Source organism: Chelonoidis abingdonii, chromosome 15 (assembly GCF_003597395.2).
Source record: "Chelonoidis abingdonii isolate Lonesome George chromosome 15, CheloAbing_2.0, whole genome shotgun sequence".
Taxonomy (NCBI): domain Eukaryota; kingdom Metazoa; phylum Chordata; order Testudines; family Testudinidae; genus Chelonoidis; species Chelonoidis abingdonii.
This window is the reverse complement of record NC_133783.1, coordinates 947660-961256: the sequence shown is the minus strand read 5'-3', so window position 1 is coordinate 961256 and position 13597 is coordinate 947660. Positions and strand designations below refer to the sequence as shown.

At 42.1% G+C, this 13597-nt stretch overlaps 1 protein-coding gene across 1 annotated transcript; it reads right to left on the bottom strand.

Annotated features, from left to right (window-relative positions):
* Window positions 1-4088: 4088 nt before the first annotated feature.
* On the bottom strand, window positions 4089-13309 carry PLAU (plasminogen activator, urokinase). The gene is made up of 10 exons (XM_032796442.1): window positions 13212-13309; window positions 11469-11585; window positions 10201-10258; window positions 9897-10001; window positions 9068-9242; window positions 8545-8642; window positions 7889-8084; window positions 6962-7107; window positions 5678-5818; window positions 4089-4240 (listed from the first exon to the last, which is right to left on the bottom strand). Exons 2-10 carry the CDS (start codon window positions 11526-11528, stop codon window positions 4089-4091), a joined length of 1131 nt encoding a protein of 376 aa, XP_032652333.1. The 5' UTR covers window positions 11529-11585; window positions 13212-13309.
* Between the last annotated feature and the right edge of the window lie 288 nt (window positions 13310-13597).

Sequence of the window (13597 nt, the reverse complement as noted above, 5' to 3'; positions counted from 1 at the left end):
TCAGAGTGCAATGCAGAACGCCTGGAGGATGCTGTAGGGTATGTCTGCACTGCAATTAAAGACCCTTGGCTAGCTCATGTCTGCAGTGTAGCTGTTTGGGCTTGGGCTCAAGCCTGAGCTCTGGGATTCTCTCCCCAATGCTGAACATCTCCACTGCAGTTTTACAGCCCCGCAGCCCAAGCTATCTGACACGGGCCAGCCATGGATGTTTAACGGCAGGGTAGGCATACCTGTAGTGACATTCTTATGTGTTGCTTTCACAATTAGAGATATCGCACAAATGCATGTGTATCTCGCTGGCAGCATTCACAGCTACCCCCTGGGTCTGGAGCAAACACGCTAGCTTATAGTAATTGTTTTATAAAGGAGGCTTCACCCAGAAGTCTCTGGATCAGTAGCAGTTTGCTGGAGGGCTCCATGTGCTATTGCTACCTAAAGAATCTTGCTCTTTAGGCTGCAAAAACAATGCCAACAGAGTGGGTTTCCCTTAAACAGCAAAGGCAGAAGACCTTGAGCTATGTGCTCTATCCCCACTATCTGTCCAGTCCCTAGAACCTATGGCAAGTCTTCCCAGTGTAGGTTTACCACCTTTTCATGGTGGTGGTGGTATTTTGTCCATGATGAAAGTTAAAAGGGCCATAAGGATCTTAATGTTCTGAGCCCTTTCCTACCTGGGTTCCTAGTGTTGCACCTGCTCCTCCTCCAGTTTTAAGAAATGGAGCAAATTGAGGGGAAGTGTAAGTTAGACTTCTTTGTATGCAGATTCTCTTGGCTCCACTTACTGAGGTGCAGGGGAATCTAAATTTGTGTATTATGTACTTTCATTTGCCCTTTTCTACCATGCAAATCCCACCACCTGAGAATCTCTCCAGAATTACTCAAGTTCATCTTTGAATTTGGCCTTCTTCTAAAACCAGTGGCTACAGAGGCAACTGCTGGAGAAGCTGGACTGCAGCATCTTCCTGGAAATGAGATGGGGAGTGATCGCCCATGTTCACTATGGCCGCCTGAAATGTTGCTGCTTCCTCTTAGAAAAGGGTTATACCAGAACCTTACTGCACTTGAGCCAAGAACTGAGGACTTTTTGTACCTATACGTATCTGACATGGAACAGCCATAGCAATTGATGGCTGTTCCCTTGTAAAGAAAAGGAAGGTTGAGGACAGAATAGTTACTGGATGCCAGCGCCAAAGGGGCCTTATTTTTCTGTCAGACTTAGCAGAAAGCTACTCGTGGTACCTTGGTGGGTTGGGGAGGGGGAGGAGAAGAGAAGAGATGTGAAAGCAAGATCTCCTAACTCCTTGGCATCTGTACACACCAGAGGAAAAAGCCTAAACATATGATACTAATATAGCTTGAAAGGAAAGCAAGACTAGTTAAGTGTCTGAATGCAACTAATTCTATTATTAGATGGATCTTTCCCCCCACTGTTTCCCTAAGGTCCATTGTCTTTCCTTCCACAGCCAAGAGCTACAGTAAACCTCATCTACAGAGGCAAGAAGGAAGACCTTGTTACGCTTTTTGTTGCCTCATATATGCTGTGCTGAAGCTTCCTTGCATACTGTCACCTAGTTTTCTAGCGAACATCTGGTTCTTTTGCTTCAGGGCTGAGGATATCCAAATGGCAAGATCCTTAATGCATTAAGCTCTACCGCTTCTCCCACTCCATGCCTAAGCCTGAGCATTGACCCAGCCTGAAACCAGCCTAATCCCAATACTGAGCATCTTTATTCTTGAAGTGCATTATAAACGTGAAGTCTAAACAACGAGTTGTTATCCACTAAAAGTACTGACAATTAAGTCAGAAGTTCATGACTTGCTCAAGGTCAGAGATGAATGAAACTGGGAGTCACAGCTGCCAGCTCTTGTGTTCAGCTCATGACATGCAACTGTAGCATAGAGAAAAAGAGGGGAAAACATCCACATACAATAGCAATTTTTTAAAGTTTTTACCCCAAAATACAAACAATAAATTAAACAAAGTAAAATCATTAAATAACAGCGGAGTGTCCAGCCCTCGTACAAATTGGTGTCCATAAAACAAGAGCTAGTTAAAAAATAAAGTGTACTGGCATACTGGAGTCTGGGAAAAGAGGTAGCTTCCAAATGTTGACTTAAGAGTGGGGACCAAGTTCTGGCATATATCCCTGCCACATACCAGGACCAACATTGGTTACAGATATAAAAAAAAAAAAAAAAAAAAAAAAGAGTGATTGTGAATCCTAAATCCTGCCATCAGTCATGACAGAAATGCAGAGATGGCAGGGTCAGGCCCTATGGAAGGGACCAAAAATTCCTGAGAGGTGTCAGAAAGGTCAACTTGGATATATAATGCCTTGCTTTCTTGCAGCACAGTCCATAATTAACCTCATTACACCAAAGCACCCTTGTAGGGCTCCTCATACAAGCACAACTTTGTGACATCCATAACATCAGCCTGTCTAAGAGTACAGGATGAGCGTATTCATCATAAATTGCTTCACCACCTTGTTCAAGATGCGTGACGTGTGTGGCATTTCTTTCTGTTCTGGTTTGGTTTTGCTTACCGAACTGCAGTCAGCCCCTGGCAATGCATTGATAAAAACTCTCGTTCACTAGTGGCAGCACTCACTGTGAGAGTCTGCTGCCATATGAATTTGATCCTGACATTCTCAGAATGTTAAAATTAACCAACTATTCATTTAGGCCAAATTTACAAACACTTTAAAAACCAACTTACAATTATAACCATAACTGAGTGGTTGATAAACTTGCGTAGGTACTTATAAATGCTAATAGTGATTCAGATATAAAGTAGGGAGACAGTGATATTCCAGTATCTTGACTGAATATCAAATATTTGAGTCTTCCATGGAATTCAGGTCCAGTGGCCAATGGCGATACAGATTATCTGACTGTCAGATACACTGCTATGAATGTTGAAAACAAACCACATAGGCATTAAATTGAAGACCCGAGAGACAAACATGCACAAATCAACTCCAAACTAACATTGGGTTTCAATGTACTGCATCAATATGGCTCATTCCAGTTATTGAAATGAATCTCACTTCTGTGATATCGCGACTATTGGGAGGGCTAACAATGACCCCATCTCAATCCAAGAAAGGTATTTAGTGAGACGCCGGGCTTCTTTACTTAGCCACAGTCATCTCCCCAGCTGACGACCCATACAGAGACATCCTGCCATTGGCCGCGACCAGTGGTCCACCAGAATCTCCCTGACATGCAAAAAAAAAGATCACATCTGATTTTTTAGTATACTGGAAAGCTAGGATAGAAGCTCAAGTGGCTTTATGGTCAGCATAATATTGTAAGGGAACAGGCACCCCCTTAATGGGCTAGAAGGGATTGAGTTATATCATGAAGTCCTCTGTCTGGTATCATAAGATATAGTACATGGAGCATTCTTGTTATAGAAGGCTAAGCAGGATGGCAGGTATGTCTGAAGTATCAGAAGCCACTCCCCTCCATCCTCACTTGGACAAGAGAAATAAATATTCAGGTATCTGCCACAAGATAATTTTAGTGCTAATGGCAAGTCTGTTCCCTCCTCCTCACCCAAGTCTGTGCATAGCCTGGTTCATGGTGCGAGGGTGGAGGAACGAACGGATTTGAGGAACCTGTGCAATGGATCTGCATCTCTCCAGGCTGTGGAGACCAGCTCTGCTATAATTGGTTTTCACATCCAGGCACAGCTGGTTAAATGAAACTAGAGTAAACGGGGAAGAGCAAGGGCAGATCCACTGCTGTGTACATCCACCTACTGCTGTTCCAACAGAGTGGCCATGCAGTAGATGCAGAACATAACAGCCCTAGGCCATGAAACACACTGCTGCTCCTTCACAACTGGAAGAGGTGGAAGGTGGGGAGAAAGATCGCTGCTCCTCCATCACCAGCAGAATATTTCTGTATCACACCTGGCTGCAGCAGAATGAACCGCTGAATAACTGAGTTTTTTTTTTTTGAACAAGAAAAGACCCACAGTCACTCTCTGCAAGGCCAATGGACTCAAAGATTCCAACTAGTACCCATGTGGATTATTAGAGAAACGGTCAGCAAATGGTTTTAAAACAAAATGTATATTCCTACTTGCATGCATCAGACTTCCACGCACATCCCCAGCAACAGACCATGTTGTCATTCACCCTGGTTTGGTCATAATATTCATCCCGGCACAATGACTGTGATATTAAGTTCACATTGGCTGTCTTCAATATTTTGGAATAGTAAATATCCCCTGCAAACAAGAGGATATTGATTAGATTGCAGGTGGGCGGGGGGGGGGAGCCAAACCCTCATGCTGTTACATTCCCTCTTCATGCAGCAGCAGCAGCAGCAGCTAACTTATCCACACAAAATATCAGTTTTGAGAGTACTACATCTTTGTTAAAACAACAAATGTTTTTATTTTTACTTTTAGTAGATGAATAAAGTGCAAAGTGTATTGTTTCCATTAGAATTTTCTGATTCTCAAACAGAAATCTTATTTGATTCTCAGACAGACACAAAGCTTGATAAACTTCTTAGTGAAGCCAAACCTGAAGTCTTTATTCATGCAGAAGACCAATCTAACTTTCAACTCTTGTCTGCAGCAGGAGTGGAAGATGGGGCATGCTTTGTGTTTCTTGTATTAATTTGTGTAGTTTTATAGAGGTGTGAGGTAATTTTAGTAAAAGTTCTTCCTAGAACTGGGGCATATCAAGGGAAATTAACATGGAGAGTCAGACATGGTGCTGGGATTCAGGTTCCCCAAAGAAAGTGTGTGGCATAAAAGGAGGAAGACACTATTGAATTGTTGGCATGATGAGGCACATCAAAGCAGCCAATTTGCACAACTCATTGACTCATGTAAATGTGATTGTTTCATCTGATTCTGGTGGGTCTCAGTGGACACTGGCAGCACTGCATGGCTCTCTTTTAAAACTCCTGTAACGTGCACAAGCTGTGCTGCCCCAGACATGTGCTTCTTCTGCACTGCAGCAAGCTGCAGTTGTTATAGGGTGGAATTTTTAAAGGAGTCCAAGGGAGTTAGGTGAGAGTTAGTGAGAGGTGAACTCCATTCTCTTAGGCCCTTTGAAAATCCCGAGCAATTGTTCTTCATATAGTCACCTTCTGTCTCCTGGTTTTAAGATTTTTATACTTCTCTTCTAGTACCTATGTTTTGTTCCTCATTCCTGCTGAAGTTTTAAAGAAAGATTCTCCCAAGAATAAAAAAGTGCCCAAGAACTAGTGCTAGAGATTTCAGGAGAGGGATGGAAACCTATCCTAGTAGAGGGGAGAGATCACACAGTGTATGTATAACTGCAACAGGAGAGGATGTGAAGAAGAAAGCCACTGATTGTTGCGAAAAGTCAGACTACTCAGGAGAACTGTGGTTCCAAACATGAATTAAAATCTATTTTGGAGACTTAGTTTTAATACACCATGCTCAGATCACATTGACTTGTCCTGTCATTCTCAGGACAAAAAAAATCCCCTCACCTATGCTTCTAATTTGTATTAAAAAATGAACTTTGGTCAATTCCCCCCCCCCCCCCAGCACTGTGCCTAGCTTTGTATACTGAGCAGACTTGAATTGCTATGATGAAAAGCTGAAGTACAGAAGATTCCCAAGTTTGACTAGCCATATATGCCCTCATTCTATCAGTAGAAATTTAAGATGATATTCACTTACAGTTGTCTTCTTTCCCATAGCCAGACACTTCACACTGGGAATTATCCATCAGCACTAGGTTTTCAGACGGTAAACAGATAGTTTTGACATATTCAGACTCTACTGCACAGTGTCCAGAAGCAGACTTTATTTTCATGAGAGCTACATAAAAATCAAAGTGGTTACAGTTAATATTGTAAAGTAGGAAAATAATCAGCTGGAACGATAACTTTCCAACAAATGTTGTAATGTACATGCGTTCTTCCACACATCTGGGGCCTGATTCTGAGGTCCTTACTTATAAAGATTTTAGTCACACAGATCTTTGCCAAATTGAAATTGGCAAGTTTTTCACCCTTTAATTTCATCCAAGTGACAGTGAATGAAAAGACTTGAGGGAGACGTTAAGCCCCAGATGCTCCTTTCAGCATTTTGTAAGAGCACAGCTCCCTGACTTGTGAGTGGGGATGGCATGTACTGTCCCTCCAGTTGAGAGTCTGCAGAGGATGTGCTATGTTGTGCTACAGCACACAGCCACTAGATGCTGCCTTCAGATTTAAACATTGGTCGAAACGAGCCTAAACCTGTGAAAATAAGGTGTCTGTCTTTTCTAATGGGTAATTGGAGGAAGGATGATGGAGTTGAGGGTAGCAGGTGTAAAACTTGCAAGTCTGTACTGCATACAATGGAAATAGAAATGTAAAGTCTGTATTTTGTGGGGGCAAAGGGCAATATGAAATCCGTTTTTATCTACAGTCTTGGGAAGTGCCATGTAATGATACTTATCATTTACATTCCACTTCACATCTTCAAAGTGCTTTACAAACACTGACTTGCCCAAGAGGGAATTCTAGCCAAAACCAGGCCTAGTTATCAGGAGTGCCTGGCTTCTAGCATCCCCCTACTCCAGCTATTAGACCAGGGGTAGGCAACCTATGGCACGGGTGCTGAAGGCAGCACACAAGCTGGTTTTCAGTGGCACTCACACTGCCTGGCTCCTGGCCACCAGTCTGGGGGGCTCTGCATTTTAATTTAATTTTAAAAAAGCCTTATTTACTTTACAAACAATAGTTTAGTTATATATTATAGACTTTTACAGAAAGAGACCTTCTAAAAATGGTAAAATGTATTGCTGACACGTGAAACCTTAAATTAGAGTGAATAAATGAAGATTCGGCACACCACTTCTGAAAGGTTGCCGAACCCTGTACTAGACATTGCTGCTTTCTGCATCACTGCGCTTATTACAACAGCGTACTTCATATGTGCTCAGGATTATAAAGATGTATTTCAGATACCACTTACCAATATCACTGTTGAAGTCACCGCCTTCATCTGAATATTCATGATGATTGATGATTCTTTCCACCTGAAAAGTTTGTTCTTTGTCATCAACAGCATCCAGCTTGGACTTTCCAAGAACAACTGTGTAGCTTGATGGATCCGTGTTCCTGGGAAGAAAGTAAATAAAGGACTCATGAGTCCTATCGGGTTTCCAAGAGCAAGGATGGGGTTTTTTGTTTTAAAATAATTTGGTTCATAACGTGAACAACATCTTAGACTCCTGTGAACTTCTCCCTTCTCATTCCGTTTCAAGAGTCTTGTGTCAACTACAGCAACTGTTAATGTAGAAAAGTGAAGGTAGGCAGCTTTGAGAGTCTGAGCCTAATCACTTTTCTAATGGATTTGGGTTCCTGATTCCCTCGTTTAAAATGAATGGAAACTGGGTGTCCAAATCCCTTCAGCTACTTAGAAAAACCTCCGCTGGAATGTATTTCTAGCTGGCTCTCTTGTTTCCAGCTGGTTCTATAGGTGTCCAGGGCTTTCTGGGCAATGACACCTCTTGAAGCTGTTGGAATTCAGGGGAAAGTCAGCTTTCCATGATCGCTAAGTGTTCTGTGCAGGATGTAAGTGGATCCCAGTCAGAGAACAAGTTCTGAGTTTGGAACAAAACAGAACAAAATCCTGGCTGTAAGAGAGGGATAAAATGCTATCTGAATTTGTTTTAAACTTCACTCTGAGCTCTGCTTTTAGCAAAATATCTACCTTTTGCTAACAGGTACAAGATACAGGCGTCTAATGGTTTAACCTTCTCCCTGCTCTGCTTAAAGAAAAGAACAGTTCTGTTGTAGCTGAATTACACGTGTGTTGTTTTCAGCCATGCAACATTGCCCGAAAGAACAAAGCAAAAATAAATCGGTAGTAGACACTGGAGAGGTAATGAGTGCTTACCGCGGGGGGAAGCAGTGTGCAGCAGTAAGCACCCAGCAAGGGTCAATGAGGCTGCCACCACACACAAATGTGTTCTGCCCTATTTTCCTTGAATATTGGAAGATAGTGGCTATCCAAGGCTGAGACTCAATAGCTGCAATGCTTCCGCCCACGATCTTGAAGTACTTGCTGGAGCTCCTCTGGCCACACGTGGCTTCTGTGAAAGAAAAGGAAAAACTTGTTGGAGGCGTGCTCAGATAGAGTGCACTCATTGTATGATAAGTGAGCACCAAAATTAGCTTAAAGACCACTAAGTCTGTCCAACAAATCTTCCAGAAAATGTGTTGCAATGTTCTCATTCAGTCACACCATCTAGCCCTTAAGAGCACGTACAATTCGAAATGGTGGATATTATGGGTTGACTCCTACTCGCAGATAATCTGTGGAAGCTAGCGAGGCTGGAGAAGTGCAGTGGAGAAGAATTTGGCCCCCAGTTGTACCAGGGGCCTCCAGTTTGAAATTTACTGCATACTGTGAAAAGATGCCTTAAAAACTAAAGGATCCCTTCTGCTCCTCTGTCTCGCACTCAACATATCTTGGACTGTTCTTTTGTAGAAGTCTGGGGGTTACAGTCAACTTCAAAGCTCTACGTGATTTTCAAGTAAATCCTAATTTACCTCTCTCTGTGGGACACAGTTGTATGTCACAGTCTGTTTCCAAAGTCCAATATCCCCTTTTAATGTAACACCAGGGCTTAGCTTTTCCATCCGGGTTTCTGGAAAATGAAAGACACGTGCTTTTTGTAAACAGTGCTTCTAAGTGCTAGTGACTCAATAAAATCTGAATTCCCCCTGAAGATGGTTGCCAGGGGTCTTCTGTTGCAAAGCATGTCAAAGGAGTATATTTGCAGAAGGACAAAAGCAAATATTTTATGCATAAAACCTGCAGCTCATCCATATTATTTGCTGCACTGGTACTTCTTTATAAGGCTCTTCAAGGGCTCAAGACAGCAAAGTACAGAGAGCACCCAAATACCATTAATTTCAGTGGAAAAATAAGGGGGCTAGACACCTTGAAGGATCAAGTCCAAATTTTAGCAAGCAGTCTTGGAAACTCCTGGCACTCTATGGAATGCATCCTGTCACTCCCAGTGCTCTGGGGAATAGCCAACCCAACAAGCATGAGAGCTTTAGGAACTACCTGCAGTAGTTGTGTTTCCCCAGTCCAAGCTGCAGGGCATCTCTCACACCAGCATGGTAATCCCTCCTAATTAGTGAAGGAGAGTCCCACGATAAGCATTCTTCATTTTTCTCATTCTTTGACACAGTCCCTCTGTAGTCCTGACCGTTCTCCGTATAGCATTGGCTTTTAGTGTCTGAAATATGAACACTAAGTTGACAGCATATTCTGGATTGTTCAGAGTATTCCACAGTGGAAAGAAGCCAAGTGGTTCTATTCTAATGAGAAGCAGGATGAGATTCCTGTCACTGACACTTGCCAACAGACAGGTCAATATGTGGACTGGAATGTCACTTTGTTGCTGTGTTCGACACATGTAGCTCTTAGCTAAGTGTACATGTGTTTTGGTTCTCCCAAAAATACACAACAATCATGTCATGAATCAAATCTGTCACCTTTTATGTAAGGATCTTGGCATATTTCACAATCTAAGTCTCGTAGTACTTCTGGAGAAGAATATAAAACCAACCAACTGTATTTTATGAACTAGTAAACTGAATTAGAGAGGTTGTGACCTTCTCAAGATTAGCTAGTGACAGTAGAGACTAGAACCCAGGAGTCCTGGTTGTCTTTTTCCTAATATTTAGGTATTGCTCCTTCCCCTTATGCATTAATACAAGTTATTAAGAAATAACCATTTGTGTTTCCTATCAAAGGTACTTTCATTTCTATTGGTGCATAGAAATGCAGATTAGAAACAGCTGAAATTTAGAAAATGGGCAGTAGGGAAGGGAAGGGAAGGAGGTGGAATATAGAATGGGATAGGAACCAAGGAACCACTGTACCATACCTATTTCACAGTGCTGTCCACTGTATTCTTTTGGACATAAGCAACGGGTAATCCGGGAAAAGAGTTGATAGGAAATGCAGGTTCCTCCATTTACACAGTTACAATCTGCAAGCAAAAGACACCAATAACCAAAGCTATAAATCTTCCAGTAGATCCATAAAGTGACGGACAGTTGACACATATTTAGTATGTAACTATTCCAAAGGAATTTTGTTGTCTAGTATGTGTTGTGTGATTATTTTGCATTGAGTGTATTTTGGCCACAGGTTTTAGAGAGACAGAAAGAGAAATGGCAAGTATTTACCCTGGTGTCCTGATTTATGTTTCCTTGATAGCATCTGCTGCTGCTGCCTGGTCAAAGCCTAAGGGGGGAAAATACAAATTTGTTTATTTTTTAAGGAAAGTTTCTTACAGATTGTTCCTTTTTTTTTTTTTTTAATGTGCTCACTTTTGGCTGTCTCTGGAGCGTACACAGACAGGCCCTAGCTCTGTTCCTTCCAGCATGCCTGCAACCCTAATGACTTTGCCCCAAGTTCTGCTGTCAGTCGCATGCATTTAACGCTAACATTCAGTGCAGTCCAGGGAGGATGAGTGGGGATACAGTGAAAGTCTACTGCAGTAAAGTAGAACGAAAACACCCAACTGCTTCAATGTACCAAATCAACATTTCTTTTGCAGTTCTGCTAAGAAGGCCAAAGTTGCCTCAGAAACCAGGCTCATATGACCAAACAATGAGCAAAGGGTCATTGGGGAAATCCACCTCCTTCCCATCTATCTACACCAGACAGTGGATTAAAGGCACAGGACTCATCCACCACTGCAGCCCTTAGCTTTTGGTAACCCTGCTGCAGGTGCATCCTTGCTCTATGGTAGTAATGGCCAATGGATCTATACAGTAGTTCTTCTTGTCCCATGTTCCAGATCCTGACTCTGCCTGGCACATTGGAACTATACTGCAGGCAGGGACCTCTGCTCTAAAGCTGGAGAAGGCAGGATTAGATTCCTAGTACACTGATTGCCCCTTGGAGTGATAGGGACTGGTCAGTGCAAAAGCAGGGCTTGGCTACAGAAAGCTTCTGCTGCATCCATGTGTTTAGACAGCATTGCCTTATGTGATACAAACTGATAGGAGCCAAAATATCTGAAGTCAGAGTAGGGGTTGCAGGGGGAGGGGAGCATTCAAATAAAGCCTAATATTCTGCATTAAATCTCTGCTAATTTCTAGTACTTGACGTCCTGCACTAGAATTAAGAAAAAAAACGTTGAGCAAAAATGTCAGAGGTAGTTGCTCTCTCCATCCTGTCTAATCCCCATCTAAGTTCTCTCCAGGAAACCACCTTAGTTTTTCCTCTATATCCATAGGCAGTAGAAGTGTAGGTGACATCTACAGGAAAGAAGGTTCAAACCACAGTTGTGTCACAGAAAACGCCTGGTTCATACATGTGGCAGAAAGCAGGATGGTAATAACAGGTCTAGTTCAGTGATGAAAGGGGACGCTTTTATGATATGGTCAAAAATGGAAATAAACATCATCTGTGCTGAATGGGTGGCTGTGCTTGTTGCGAAACTTACAGATTCTAGGCTTGTGACGAGTGCCCCCAGCATAACTGAGATAATGATGAGTAACTTCATAGCGTTGGGTAAGTCGTGACTTGGTTGGTTCCTCTTCTACTTGCAGTATTTCTGCTTCTGAAAATAAAAGAGGAACTTAAAGTGGTGTTGTGTCTTGGAGTGCTAGGTTGCAGTTGTTCATCCAGCAGCTTGAACTTCAGCATGAACCACAGTACGCTTAGGAGAAGGAGTAAAGAATAAGTTGCATGGACTATTTGCCTTTCTTTCCCATGAACTAAAAGAGCTTGCTGTCTGAACCTGGTCTTGATCTCGTTTTAAAGGTTAGATTCCCTGTAGATTTGTTTTGCTAATGCTCCTTAACACCGTTCCTGGAGCTAGAAAGCTTTTGTTTCTTGAGACTTCTGTCCTAGCAGTTGGAACTGGAAGTTGGACAAGTCTAAACAGACCCACTCTTGTGTGTGAAGACTTGTACATTCATGGATGAAACACAAAGACAAGTCCTGCTCTCAGTTAAGGATTTGCTTGCAACCTTCACTTCAGATCACCCGCCCATGGTCAGTTCAGTAACATTATTTTGCATCTTTCTCAAAGCATTGGTGCAAATTTAAAACTACCCATCTGTATAAACTCAAATAAAAGAGTAGAGGGCTCAGGAAGCGGAGAGCTCTCCTTTTTAACCACAACTGCAGAGCAGAGCCACCAGTACAGAATTCAGTGACAATGTTGTTCGTTGCTGTCCAGCTGTGGTTGCCTATTCTCAATGGGTGTTTAATAGTTCATGGGCATATCTTCAAAGTTCTCAGCACCCAAAACTGGAGCTGCAGTCTCAAGAGAGCTCAGCTCCCATTTAAGTAGCTAATTTGTTCTCAGTCACAGCTGCTGAGCACTCTAGAAAACCCAGCTTCTTCAGGTAGGTGCCTGTATGGGATTCTTTTCAAAATCTAGCCTTTTTCTCCACCCTCCTCCATTTATTCACAATATAAAAAGTTGGCAAATAGGAGACGCTGGGGCATATTCTGCCTTGGTTATACACATGCAGTTGCCACTGACAGCCAGAGGAGTTGTGCATGTACAGCAAAGGCAGCATAGCATGTTAATAGTAATCTGCCTATAAGTAACTAGTTAAGAAAAACAAACAAATTGGCTTACAAAACATGATGGAGGAAGGAAAAAAGATGACCATAAAATGGCTGTTTTCCCCATTCTAAAGAAAATCAGTACAGCTAACTGGAATGTTTTTCCTCCCCCCGCAATCAGACATGACGTAGCCCAAATTCCAAAACAGGGGCATGTATCTAAAAGTAAAAATGTCTTGAGTATTACTGCAAGAAATAAATCATTCCTCAGGTAGCTAGACAAATACATGTTTTTCAAATCCATTTTAGATTGCAGAAAATGTATTGTTCTGTTTACAAACAATATTTGTATTGAACTAGTTGACTGGAATTCTTAACAAGTTTAAAATGAAACATAGGTCATTGATATTCCAACATTAATTTTCCAAGCTCAGTTCTTTAGAGCCCCACATCATAAAATCTTTCAGGCTGCAGTGATAGATATTTTAAAGTTGCACTATATGATGTTTGGAGTGGGAACTAGAAATTGAAATGAACCTTTCAAACTGCTAAAAAATAGAACTTGTACCTATGGGTTTAAAAAAAGCAGCCACTCAGTTCCAACAGGCATGGCAGGCTGCATGTGTGTTTATAAAATACAGTTAGATTGTAAAGGCATTGCACTTACCACTCCACTAACAATGCAGAAGGCTTGCAGTGTTCTGTGCTGTCTCAGCAGCCCGTTTAGTCTTGTAGGTCCTTTAGCAATCTGAGCCCTGTGGTCGTTTCTCACTGTTCTACAGAGGAAGTGCCTCTCTCTACTCTGAAACCTCTCTATAAACCCTTAGCCTGAAAGATGATTGGCTGGCTCCAACTAGCATTCCAGCCCAATGACAAGATTGATACCGGATAAGGTTGTCTTAAGCTTTGCACCCTTGGGAGAATTTTTTTTAGAAAAGAGGTCACTTAACTCTTTTCAAACAAAAACCTATCAGAATGACTCAGGGGGGGAATTCTAATTCTTCCTACTGTAGTTTCACTGCAAATCATTTATAATCTAACAGTTAAATGTAG

Excerpts from the sequence above, each read along its gene's own strand:
- PLAU (XM_032796442.1), bottom strand. The coding sequence starts at position 11,528 with ATGAAGTTACTCATCATTATCTCAGTTATGCTGGGGGCACTCGTCACA. Across the intron at positions 7,108-7,888 it reads GCACACTGCTTCCCCCCGCG|GAACACGGATCCATCAAGCT; the intron begins GTAAGCACTCAT and ends CTTTCTTCCCAG. Across the intron at positions 5,819-6,961 it reads TGACTTCAACAGTGATATTG|CTCTCATGAAAATAAAGTCT; the intron begins GTAAGTGGTATC and ends ATTTTTATGTAG.